We start from the raw sequence: 12,858 nt of genomic DNA on the forward strand, positions 1-12,858 counted from the left end.
CGTGAATTTTTACGGGAAAGATTTTTGGGCACCTAAGTGTCCCCAAGACTTTGCCTTTTGGAGGCCCACCAGCCACATAGAGAATAGATGTTTAGCCTTTCCATTGCAATATTTCAACAAATAGGCACTGATGTCCACTTGTCTTGCAATGTACGATACAGCAGAAAGGGTTCACCTCCAAACCCCTGGCGAAAGGGATGCCGGGTTACCAAGATAGATCAGTTTATTGACTTCAATCACACATTTCCTGCTAAATATCTTCATTCATAATTAGGTGGAAGCTGGAATGTATCCAGCTGAAGCTTCATTGCTATTTTGAATTATGAAGCGAATAATTAATATAATCCTGTGTTGTCATTGAAGACATTCCTAAACAACCCGCGAAAAAAATGCGATTTTCAGTTGAAAAAGAAATGAATTTATGCTTTGTCAAACTCATCAACCTTGTAAACCCATTTCCCCATCTGGTGCGTGGATAAACATTTCCGCCTATAGTCTGTACGAGTGTTCGTCAATGTTTGTGTTCTATAGATCCATGTGTGGGCGTCTGGGTCGTTGCCAAAATTAATGGCGACTCTTAGAGGGCGAAAAATGTCCTTGGATTTAGAAAGAAGTAAATGTGAAGTCTACTACCAAAGAATGGACAGTATACAGGCAAAGCTAATATGCTGACATCCCTCAAATGAATGACCAAGAAACGCATGGCAAATAGGCCATCTGCCCCTACACTAAAATCTGCGTATAAAGAATCGGAATCTCCAAAACCCAAGAACTGAATCGCAGCTGTCTTAAACTCCAATGCGTAATCGGCACCCCTCTACTTGGACCATGAAACAGCATCAATCTCTGTCTGTGCACTTCTGTATAACTCCAACCTCTTAGCGAGGGAGGTACGCCGCTGCATGACAGCTGGATCTTCGTTCAGCAAAGAAGCTAACTGCTTAGCCTGCAAATTAGAGAACCCAAAACGAGGATGGGAGTCAAAATTCAGAAAATGGGTAAGGACAATGGTTGGGGGATAAAAAACGGACAATGAAGAAAAAGAGGGAGATCCAATCATCTTTACCTCCTTTTTACCCAGTTCAGCAAAGAAATAATCCATTAAGCTACGTTTGGCCTCGCGTACTTGACAGTAGACAATGGACTTTGGAATGGAGTTCCTCAAAGTTGCACAAACCATGTTGATGTACGAGAGCACGGTCATCCCTGTGTTGTTCAGGGAGATGTTACCAATATAAATTGATATAGCTACCAAAACCTTCACTTATTTACAATTTACAATAGATCTAAACCTGTCGGTCTCCAGAAATAACAGATGAATCTAGCTTCTCTTAATATGAATCCAAGAAAAGGACAAACTAAAACCTTAAAACGCCTCATTGACAAAGACAAACAGTCACTCCATAATGTGTGAGAGGCCAAATAAAGCCTAGGCCCAGAACTCTAATGCGAACAAATTGAAAATTTTCTCCACAATTCCTCATACTAGTGGGACCTAACACTATACATAACCCCATGACTTACCAATTCGTCGGAGATATGCATCATTATATCTATCGAAAATCGAGTGCGTCGGATTTCCACCCTTCTCAATATCTTGGGGAAGCTTGCGGAAGAATTCGACTGTCAGGTAACCAGACTCCATGTCCACTAGCTGAAGCGTTGCTTTTCTGCTTTCTTCTTTCATTCTGTCTAAAGATTCACAAGCTGCAGAGGTAACTTCCACCTTCAAAGAGGGATACTGCTTTAATTCCTACACCAAACAAAAAGTATATTGAGCATGTCTACCGAAATTTCAGCATATAATTTAAACAGAAAATAGAATGCATTTATAGTAATCATAATTGAACACTCTAAACATAAACCTATGATAATAACTTGCTGTCAATGCCTCATTCTGGGCAATTCTCATGCAGAAAAATAAAAAAATAGTTTTGTCACAGGATGGGACTTGCCACTGTCTCGCTGATAGCCTTGTGAACCAACTCCTTCAGTATCGCGTGTACCTAATTCAGCAATCAGAAAAGAAGCTATTATTATCAAGAAGGCCAAGGCAAACATGCTATTCAGTAATTCTCGAGCAATTAAGGGGGCACACACTTGTGCCCGCATGTGTATTTAGAAGTGCGTGAGTGTGCACACTAGTGGACTGTGGGCATGTCTGACTGAGCGGTAGAGTGCAGTTCCATACATGATATATTGGAGAAACCAGTTACATATTTGTTTAAGGAAACGGTACACCTTGGGACTCGAATGACTATCACTTGGAATTAGAAGTGTCGATATTGGGTGATACAAAATTAGATGATATTGCATACCGCATTGACAGCAGCCTCAGCAGGACCTTTGATAGTACCTAAGGAAGACTCAATAAGGCGACGATATCCCTGTTCCGGAGCTATTAGATGCGGTTGATAACCATCAGCTTCTGTGATAAGTTTTCTCACATGATCCATTGAAAGATTTTTGTCGAATTGGAGTCTCTTCATTGCAGCGGGAAGTTGGTTATCAAACACATTGTATATTTTATCACCACCAGGGCGGCTGTAGAGATCAGTTGTCAACGGATCATAAGAAATATGGAAGCAACACAAATTTTAACAGATCACTGACAATATTTACAACAAAAATTATATAAGTAGAGTACATACACGCCATCGAGATGTTCTTTAAATATCTGATCAAAGACACGGCATATTTCCATGATCATGTATAGTTTTCCCTGCATTAATACAAGTACGTTTTATAGATCACATTACTTTAATGCTGGCAAAATCTAATATAAACATAAAGAATGCTGACTTAAACTCTGAAGTACAAATCCATAGAAGTGAAAAGGACATGACAGCAGGATCAGAACGGTAAAGCAACTCTATAAATAACAGGTATGTAAACAAACTTAGCATGCTTACTCCAGCATCAGTCGCTATAGGCTTCCCAAGTCGGCTCAGTTCTGTTTCTAGTTCAATAATTGTCTTGCTGATAAGTGATTGAAGGGCTGGAATTTTTGACCTGATTACACCTTCCAAATGCTGAAAAACACAAGATTATTGTTTGTAGAACGGAAAAAAAAAAAAAAAAAAGACAACCTATTTCTTTCAGGGAAAGAGAACTATGAAACTCATGCTCGGTGCTTTCACATACCTTAGAAAGCACCTTCCCTAGATGCTCAGAACCCATCCTGTTAGCAAGATGCCGATATTCTGGGCTATTAACAAAATATTCTCTCTCCCTACGTCGCGCAGCGATCATGTCTACACTTTTGTTAATATCAGCTTGAGAGCGATTAACAACGCCAATCCAGGGAAACTGGAGCTTGTATGATTTTCCTTCAAGGATCTAGAGAAATGAAGAATGTTGGTGAAAGACATTCATGTGGCCAAGAGTGCTAAATATTTCAAAAGTAAAAGGCTCAGGTGCAGTGCAGCAGAACTTTTGGATATCATCCCTGATCTTAACCTACCAATTGTCACATTGGACTGAGGAAAGCAAAATTAGCACATAGAGGGGAAAGTTATTTATGAAGCTTGGTTCATGCCTGGCAAACCCCAATCTTTGCCACATCTAAAACCAAATCCTTCACCGATACCAAAGCAAATACTTAGCCGATGTCTCTGTTAGCACTTCACTTAAGGGAAGATGAAATATGTTTCCAACTCCTCGACAGTGGAAACTTGAATTGACTAATTCCTTCTTCTTCTTTTTTTGATAAAAGGAAATAGAGAATTGACTCATTGTTGTTCCCAGCTAGTGTTTGATTAGAAAGGAAAATTCCATATTGAACCAGAGTGCAACTTTCTAAGATGGAAGATTTAAGGATAAGATTTCCGGCAAAGTGTCAAAAGGAAATCAACAAGACTGTACACTCAGTTTCCAGAACTGAATGCATCAATTGAAGTGATTTCAAAGACAAAGTATGTCGCCTATCCAACAAAGAGGAGAGACATGCCACTTCACCAACGAATACTTAACATACACTCAGCTCATTTTAACAACATAAAAAATTGAGAAGAACTAGCTTACATCAACTGCATCAGTGCCCTTGTCCATCAGATCAATCTTTGTCAAAACTCCAAAAGTTCTTTCACCTTAAAATCGACGTGCATACAAAGATAAAGTCAATTCCCTTATGTGTTAAGAGCATTAACAGAAAAAGAACATATCATTCACACAATCATCTTTAAAACAGAAAATCATCACATGCAGGACTAATAGGTTTTAGATGAAAGTTCCAATGTCCAATTTCTTGTTTTTAACGACCCCGAGTCCCAGCCAGATAATCTATGCCATTAGTAAAAAAGAAATGGAATGAGTGAAGCCTCTTGATATTAAAAGAAAATGTAGAACTCACAGTAAGCACCCTCTACTAACTCGATAAATTGCCTCGAGGTGGTAAAGGTAACAATCGGTCAAAGCATCCCAGGCAGCCACGCGTTAAGACTAGAGATCCATACTAATGTTATGATATGATAACATTCTTTAAATGCATCTGTTCAATTCTACATCTTATGTATCATAGGATGCTTAAATAACTTAGCTGATAAATCAGACCTTGTCGCAACCCAGTTGATAAATCAAACTTCCACCCTACTTACACTTCCAATTTCATGTTGCACAGGCAAGGCCCACTACAGGAAGACAAAACCCTATGCTGCTTATGTCTACTATTTTTTCTACTTCTTCTTAAAGTCAACATAACTTCAATTCACCAAATCCGCTCTACTCTTTCCTTCCTTTTCCTTTAGCTCATTTATTTCCTTAACCAATTAATCTTAGATGTTAGTCCATCCATCCACGTTTTAGAAAAAAGATTGGTCTCAAAAGTGCCACAAAACAAAGCGACACATTTCATTAATTCTTCTCCTAAACTTACCTCTAGGATCTACTTCACGGGAGATTTTAATTGCATCTGAGGTAGCAAGATCTTGGTTGGCAGGGGATATTGCCAAAATGATGCAATTGGGCTGAAACAGGAAAGTAAATAGCTTAATAAAGTTCGTCCATGCAGATTCAACCCAAGAAAGCAAAAAATAAAAAGAAGAATTAAGTTTGTCCATGAAAAGATTCACCAAATTGAGTGGTTAAAGACATCGTGATTGCTAAATATGGCATGAGAAACTTCTCTACTGTATAATTTACCAAATGCAAGTGACGGAAAATTTATGCAGTGATCATTATCAAGTGCTTTTGGTGCATGCTTTCTGAAGTGTATTCTGCCTTAATGTAAAAAAATGAAGTTCATATCATTCTTTATTGAACCAGTTACAACATTATCTTCTTCCAGTCTCATTTAACTTAAAAAGTAATTTTCGAGATTAATAATGCTTACCTTCTCAATATAGGACCGAACCATATTCTCAATGTCTTGCACAATGCTATCGGGTTGACCCTCTTCAATACAAAAAAAGAACTTTGGCTGTTAAACATTTATAACACATAGAGAAACAACTGTTTACCAAAAATGAAAGAATAAAGAAACCACGACTCACCAACTGCAACCTTTGTAAGCCCAGGAAGGTCAATCAAAGTCAGATTCACAACTGCAAAGGTTGCATATTGGATGTAAGCATTGGAAAGCTGAAACATCTAATGGACATTTGACCAGCAAAGGAACACGTGAAGAGGTAATTGTGAACCAAAAAGGAAAAAAGCACAAGTTGATCAAACCTTTAACACTGGAAGTTTTTTTTTTTTTTTGGGAAAACTTTAGTGGACATTCCTTTTTGGTCATTCAGTGAAATTATCCATTTCAAAGGTACAGAGACCTAACATCATCACTCTATTGTCTAATTCTTGAAACGAAAGAACCATAAATGGGCATCACTCATGTCTTACCATTAGGAGAGAAGATGCTTAGATGGATAGGAACGCCGGAAATTTGTTTGCTTCGGCCAGTCTCTCGATCAGTCTCATCAGCGATCTCCTTTCTAACAGCAGCTATATGACAGACAAAACTGATAAGCATCTATGAGCTAAAGGAAACAAATCAAAGAGTCAAATTTGGTGTTCTAGATTTCTGTCATATGCACAAATGGAAACAATGGAAGAACAACTTGTGATGACTTTACTAAGAATAGCTAGCTCAAGGAAAATGAGAACAGAAAGGAATAGCTAATAACAAAAAGCTCAAACAAATATACTTATATGTGAAGATGGTGTACCAAAATCAGTGAACCTCTTCCTTGGGAGGTGCATAAACTCAGCATATTCTCGTCCTTCATCAATCTTGTGAAGCTGCAGAACAAGAGGGCGCCGGGTAACAATCCCTGCATAAAAAGGATTCCTATCACATCCAAGATCCAACCGCCAAGGGAAAAAATGCCAGAAACCAGGAAACTATTATTAGACAGGGTGCACGGTCCCAAAGAGAAAATACCAGATCCACGAGGCAAAAAATCCTTCCCAACAACGCTCTCCAGAACTGAAGATTTCCCAGAGCTCTACAATAAAAAAAGATCAGATAAAATGGTCAAGCGCATTTATCAATCATAACCCTTCAGCTTTTACGTATATGCTCAACTACCTCCAAGAAAGAGGGAGGAGCAGAGGCGGTATTCTAAAGATGTTAATTGTATTCAAGATTTATCAGAAACAGGAAAACTACCGGTAACTTGAGGAACGCCAGCATCAGCAGACAGTGAGTTTCCAAAATGAATAATCAGCAATATATTTATTTTTAAGCAATTGCAAATTAACTCGATCTCAATAGACGATGTCCTCTAAAAAATAGGCAACCTAACTGCCTAAAATGAAAAATTCGGGCCTTTCAAGTGATTTGGCAAAATTATGTCAATTTAAGTGCTAAGCTACCATCATAATTTTTCTACTCATCAAGTTTGCTAGCACAGTTAACCGGAGAAACTGTGTAGAGCTTTGAACTTCAAAGCTGCAGGCAGTGAAGAAAGCATTGGAGAACGACTGAGATCGAGCAACAGTCATTATCGTATTGAGTCAGCACAATGACTCGCCATCTCGTATCGAGGATGAATGGAAACTATTCTAATCCATCGATCCGATTGGCGAGCTTTAAGACTACAGTGAATTGAAAGTACAATTTAAAGTGCAGGGGAAGAATATAAGAGGGTCGGAAAACTCGCAACAGCGGCAATAGCAGCTTAGGATCAACATCTATGCTTGCAAAGACTCTGATCATCGAACAATGAGCAGCAAAGTATTCCAATAAGCAACAACGAAATTGACCAACCGATGCAAATGTCTCGGTCAACCCCAAAAAAGCAACAAGCAAAAAGGGAAAAGCCAGCAAAAGGCATCGATCCTGTCTCGTGAAGGAGCCGATCATCGCCCAAAAGCCAATATCAGACGAAGCATCCGACACCTCCAACGTGAACGACGTGCATATACGAAAACGGGTGTCACGTACAGGTACTGGAATAGATAGGCACACGCAAACGCGATGAGATTCAGAGCGAGAAAGAGAGAGAGAGAGAGAGAGACCTGGCCGCCGACGACGGCGATGGAAGGCAAGGAGTCCCAGAGAGTAGGAAGAGCGCTCTCGTCGCCGTGATCGCCGAGGGCCGTGCAGGCTCTCTGAATCTTGTTGACCAGCGTGATCAGGTTCTCCATCGCCGGGGCTCAAGCTCGGAACTCGGATCGCCGCGATATCGCCGCAGAGCTTTTCTGCTGACGGTTGTTGCTTACGGAAATGCGCGTGAGGCTATGGAGAGAGAGAGAGAGAGAGAGAGAGACGGAGAGAGAGATCGCGTTCAAAAGTTTGCGAAGATAATTAGGAAGGAGGAGAACTGGGGTCGGTGTGGAAGAAAACCGAAACGCATCAGAGAACTTCCCCACGAAGGATCACAATGACAACGCTCTCTCTTTTTCCCTGGTTTTTTCAAGTTTCCACGGTCCAAGCCGACCACGTCGTTGAACGAGGCAACTCTGTTTTCCCATTCCATTCTGTCGACTCAGCTAAAGCCTGAGGTGGGTTGGGCTTTAAAGATGGAGGTGGGATTTGCTCGTGCATTTGCATCTTGGGCTTTACTGGCCAGTATACCCGATAACCAGGTCAACTGATCCTCATCATGCTCTCTCTACTTTGGATCATCAACAGATTCATTTTATCTGCTAAACTTTAGCTTTGCTCATAAGAAACCTATCTCCATCTTATCATTAATCTCACAATCTTAGTCATATCGAGATTTCTCGTCCTTACGATGAAATTAAGCGGCGTGATTTTTAGTGTACCGATATCCCCTCCCCCTCCCGAAAATATATTGACTTTTGAGGATTAGGGTCGATATTGGTTAGTCTCTTTATAAGTATTCAGCACGGTTATCATATTAACCACGATATGCTTAATTATAGAGATTAATCAATATAGCCGCGTATTTGCAAGAACCAATTTTTCATGTTGATTGAACCAACTATGTGTAAACTCATTCTCCTTTTTGGCTCTGACCGATGCGTTGTTCCTCAACTATTTTTTTTTTTTTTTGGTCGAAGTTGTTCCTCAACTTGAATTGCCACAAATTTGAAGATTTTATAAGCATCCAAATTTCCGCATCATAGAGCCCTGTGCTTGATGCCTCGTTCTTTGCCACAAGTCTCGGAGTCCTCATCTCCTATAAAAGGCTCTCATCAGTTTCTGGTAGGCTCTCCTTCTCCCTTCATCTGTCTCTCTCTCTCTTAACTGTCCTGAAATGCAGACTGTAGTCAAGGCAAGGCCTTCTGATGGATTGTGTCGGCTTCGAGTCCACCTTTAGCTGTGTTTCCTGTAGCCCCACAATCGCTTCAGGCAAGCCTCTTCTTCATGCTACTGCACGCTGTTCATTCCTTAAATTTTCCAACTTTAGGAAACTCAGAAGCTCTTCATCTTCAGCTTCTTTCAGACCACCTTCAAACACCAAAAACTCTCTTACGAACCGAAATAACAACTTCTGGGGCTTAGTTAAAATCTTGCAGAATATCAAAGATTCGATTTTTTCGCGAATACAGGGATGGGATTCCGGCATACAAGCCTGTAGCGATTCCCAGAAGGTTTGGGATAGTCATAGAGATAATTACTTACAGAACGGAGGGATAGGGGTAGCTCTGGTTAGCGTAACGTCCAATGTGAAGGTCAAGATCAGTCCTTTCGTGGCGACATTGGCGTCCAATCCCACGTTTGTTTCGGGTTTGTTCGCGTGGTTTGTTGCGCAATCGATTAAGGTGATATTGAACTTCTTCGTGGAGAAGAAGTGGGATTTGAGGATACTGTTTGCTTCGGGAGGGATGCCTTCTTCTCACTCTGCTCTCTGTACTGCACTGACAACGTCGGTGGCACTCTGTCACGGCATCTCGGATTCATTGTTCCCTGTTTGTCTGGGGTTTAGCTCGATTGTTATGTATGACGCGATTGGTGTGCGGCGACATGCTGGGATGCAAGCCGAGGTGAGGGTTGTTTGTTTTGTGTACATTAGGCTGCTGGCTTTGATGAGGTTTATTCTGCATTGTTATGTCAGAGATATTTATTTCTCTACGTCAATAGTTAATGCATATAGCTTGTTTGCCGTTTTGCTGATAAAGACTTAATCTGGAGACAATTTGCATAATTGCAGTTTTTGTAGGAAATTTGGTGTTCTATGTAGTGTTGTCAGTTATGTCATTGAGTTTCCTGTAAATGATTCAGGAAACATTACACAGCATCTGTGCTGCTACAGCTGACTAGTCTTTTTGAAGCATATAGTTGCAGAGGATGCTCTAGTATTTGGTGGACAGATAGTGTTTGATGAATGCATTTGAGAAGTATATAATCTCTTAAGTGTGTACTCTATATATGTTGTCACGCAAAAATAAAAGTAGAAATCAAAGTGCTGTCCCGTAGAGCGAATTTTTTGGGATGGGAATCAAGATTGGTTTTCTTAGAGTCAGTTCAGAAAGTATAGAAAGATTAAACTGGTCAAGCTAATGAAATGTTGTTATGCGTCATGCTTTCGCATGGCGGATGTATTACGGGGTCAGAGTTTGTTCCCTGTGATCTTGTTCTATGAATTTCATACTTGGTCCCTTCCTTTTTGTGGAGTACTGGATGTGCAATTAGAGCTGGCTTAACTGAGGCGCTTCAAATTAATATGAAGAGGAGCACAAAGTTTAGTTCTCGGTGATGTTTAAATTTTGGGGTAAAGAAGAATGATGCTAGTGATATTTAGTTTCTGCTGTGCTGATGATGGATGGATGGATGATTGGACAGACGCTCGACATCTCTCATGATTTACCGGTGGAAGATGCATGTTTGGCAGAATTCAGAGTTTAAGTCTGCATTAAAAAAAATGGGTAGTATAGATCTACTAAGGGGCCAAGCTGATGGGAAGTTGGCTTGTTGCATGTGGAGGTCTTGTTGGGTGTTTTATAGTCTGCATTCAATTAAGCTGTAATGGCTGGCTAAGTGTTGACCGTTGCGGTCTCTTTGGTTGTGATGCCACCTCCTTTTTTTGTCTTTATTGGTTGAAGTTGATAGGCTAAACATTCTCTAAGCTGAAGGAAGCAAAGCCTGATGCTCATATTAATAAGGCACCCAAAATTCCTTGGCGGAACAGGAAACCTCCTCATAGAAAAACCCCTATTCCTCTTCCTGCTGATAATGAAAGATCAGGGCAGACCCCATGGGCTTGTGAGAAAACCAAAACTTTGAATTCCATTTTTGCTAACCAACGCCACTTGTGGTCTTAGAAATTCCTCCTTCACCTTCACCCCTCAAATTATAGGATCTGCAAGCTTTGCTGCTTTGAACAGCTATCCATTCAAACCTTTGGTCTTGTACCTGTGGGGTTCGACCCCCCTTGGCTGTGGAAATTGTTGCACCTCCCGCAGGGGGCTACTGCTCTCACCACGCACTTGCCTCACCATCTGAGTTTCACTATCAAGCAGTTCTATTTGTTGGTTAGTGCTTTGGCAGTTGCATGTCTTAAGCATGGTCCCAGTCGAGACAATAGAAGTTAGAAAACCCCCAAAAGGAAGTAGGAACATGAGGATTTTAGTGTTAATAGAAGTTTTTGCTAATATATTTCCATATTCATTGGAAAGTTTCCTCTTCTCTCACTATTGGCCTATCACTGTCTTCCTTTGTTTGTTTTTCACTGCGCTTCTACCGTTGGATGAATCATTTTTCAGTTTGTTGGCAATCATTTGATCGGTCTGTCTGTTGTTATAGGAGCATGCCATGAAGTCATTAACCATGATTGAAATACCATCCATCAACATAGATTGGTTAAATTTTCTTACGAGCCTAATGGGGATTGATCACTGCAGGTTCTCAATATGATCGTTGAGGATCTGTTTCAAGGGCATCCAATCAGCCAGAGAAAGCTCAAAGAACTTCTCGGGCACACGCCGTCACAAGTCTTTGCAGGAGCTCTGCTTGGGATTCTTGTTGCCTGTATTTGTTGTCAGGGTTGCTTAGTTACAACCTGATTGTTTTGCAGGCTGCCTTTGTATCAAACAAATAATGCAACATTTTCCATGGTTGGATAATGTCAAAAATGGATGGAAATCGATTCTTTTCTCTTCCTATTTTATTGAGCTTGTCAGCGGCAATAAAGTCAGAAGAGCTTTGGTACAGGATACAATTTTCTTTGGACTAAACTGGGTTGAAACTAGCTTGATATGTCCTTGCTTTGCTTTTTGTATTTTCCTCCCATTCGAAACGCATTTTGCTACCCTTGGCCATCTCCAGCATAAACTGTGTTACTGAATATCAGCCTCTCAGCCAACTCAAAGGAAAAATATTTACATGACATGGCCTGGCTAGTTGCGCCGCAGTCTGATGGCATTTAAGACACAGAAAATGAATTATGCGACAGCCGAGAGCAAGTGAGAGCAAATGTTAGCAATGCAATGTATGATAGGGGTTGGATTTGGAGTGTCATTGTGACTTTAGGCATTTTTTGTGACACGTGTTAATGTCCTGCTTGTCATTTAATTGGGACAACATAAACAAAAAGTGATAACACGTATCGTTTCATCACTAAATATTTTAACTTGATTAAAATAATTCTTCTAAAAAATGGATGAAAATACCTCGATTCATGTCAAAATCAAGTTATATCATGTTGGGTTGGGATTTCTTTAAGCAAAATTTGGGCGGTGCAAGGAAATGATTCATTTGAGACGGCGCTCTCTATCCAATCATCTCATAAATCTATCCGGTGAGAGTGTACTTTTTCGTTAGGAAAATGTATTTTTTATCCTATGCCAATAAATTTTGAAAGAGTTCAATAGTGTCAAAAAATTATTAGTAGAGAGATTTGTCAACCATCTGATTTCTCGGTAACTTATTAATATGTTATTAACATTTTAATGAAATCACCAACTCCTTTGTGAGTTTGCATAGTATTGGTTTTTCTCGCTTTTACCATTTTTTTATTGGGGTAAGTGCAAAAGCAAGATTTAATATTTTGATAATTGGTCAATCGAGAACTTAAAAGGTTCTGTTTTACCCAATTGAGGATTTAAGGTATTAAAAAAGTCAAAATCAGGTCTCGAACTCGCCATGGATGAAATTCAGGCGTAAAAAATCCGACGTGTTTCCCACTTATTTCCGACACCTAAATTCCACCAGTGACGAGTTGAAGACCTGATCGGAGTTCTTCTAAACCTTATAACAACCAAAACTTTTTATTCGTGTTTCCGCACTTATCTCAATTTTATTTGTTTGTCTTGATAACGCCTCAAATTTATCAATTTTATATGAATTCATTGATTTTTATTTGAATGACATTTTCTTTTTCTTATTAATTCACCAACTAAATTTAAATGTTACCGATTTTCCTTCGAGTTACTTACCAACGAATATTTAATATTTTTAATTTCTCAATTTTAATTGTAGTTTACCAAAATTCATTTGCCTTTCTACAAGGCGCA

The 12,858-nt window shown here is 39.8% G+C and overlaps 2 protein-coding genes across 2 annotated transcripts; one reads left to right on the forward strand and one right to left on the reverse strand.

The window, feature by feature from the left end:
• Window positions 1-602: 602 nt before the first annotated feature.
• Window positions 603-7,726, reverse strand: LOC115686973 (dynamin-related protein 5A-like). The gene is made up of 16 exons (XM_030612415.2): window positions 7,456-7,726; window positions 6,377-6,440; window positions 6,162-6,266; window positions 5,836-5,937; window positions 5,490-5,540; window positions 5,330-5,391; window positions 4,874-4,964; window positions 4,024-4,088; window positions 3,145-3,339; window positions 2,913-3,032; window positions 2,652-2,722; window positions 2,319-2,544; window positions 1,956-2,006; window positions 1,525-1,753; window positions 1,067-1,206; window positions 603-946 (listed from the first exon to the last, which is right to left on the reverse strand). The coding sequence occupies exons 1-16, from the start codon at window positions 7,582-7,584 to the stop codon at window positions 818-820; spliced, it is 1,830 nt and encodes a 609-aa protein (XP_030468275.1). The 5' UTR covers window positions 7,585-7,726; the 3' UTR covers window positions 603-817.
• Window positions 7,727-8,621: 895 nt separating this feature from the next.
• LOC115687050 (uncharacterized) lies at window positions 8,622-11,508 on the forward strand. The gene is made up of 2 exons (XM_030612520.2): window positions 8,622-9,390; window positions 11,248-11,508. The coding sequence occupies exons 1-2, from the start codon at window positions 8,692-8,694 to the stop codon at window positions 11,407-11,409; spliced, it is 861 nt and encodes a 286-aa protein (XP_030468380.2). The 5' UTR covers window positions 8,622-8,691; the 3' UTR covers window positions 11,410-11,508.
• The last annotated feature ends 1,350 nt before the right edge of the window (window positions 11,509-12,858 follow it).

Source organism: Syzygium oleosum, unplaced genomic scaffold (assembly GCF_021117445.2).
Source record: "Syzygium oleosum isolate NSW1041296 unplaced genomic scaffold, Sole_v2.1 Sole_v2.32, whole genome shotgun sequence".
Lineage (NCBI taxonomy): Eukaryota > Viridiplantae > Streptophyta > Magnoliopsida > Myrtales > Myrtaceae > Syzygium > Syzygium oleosum.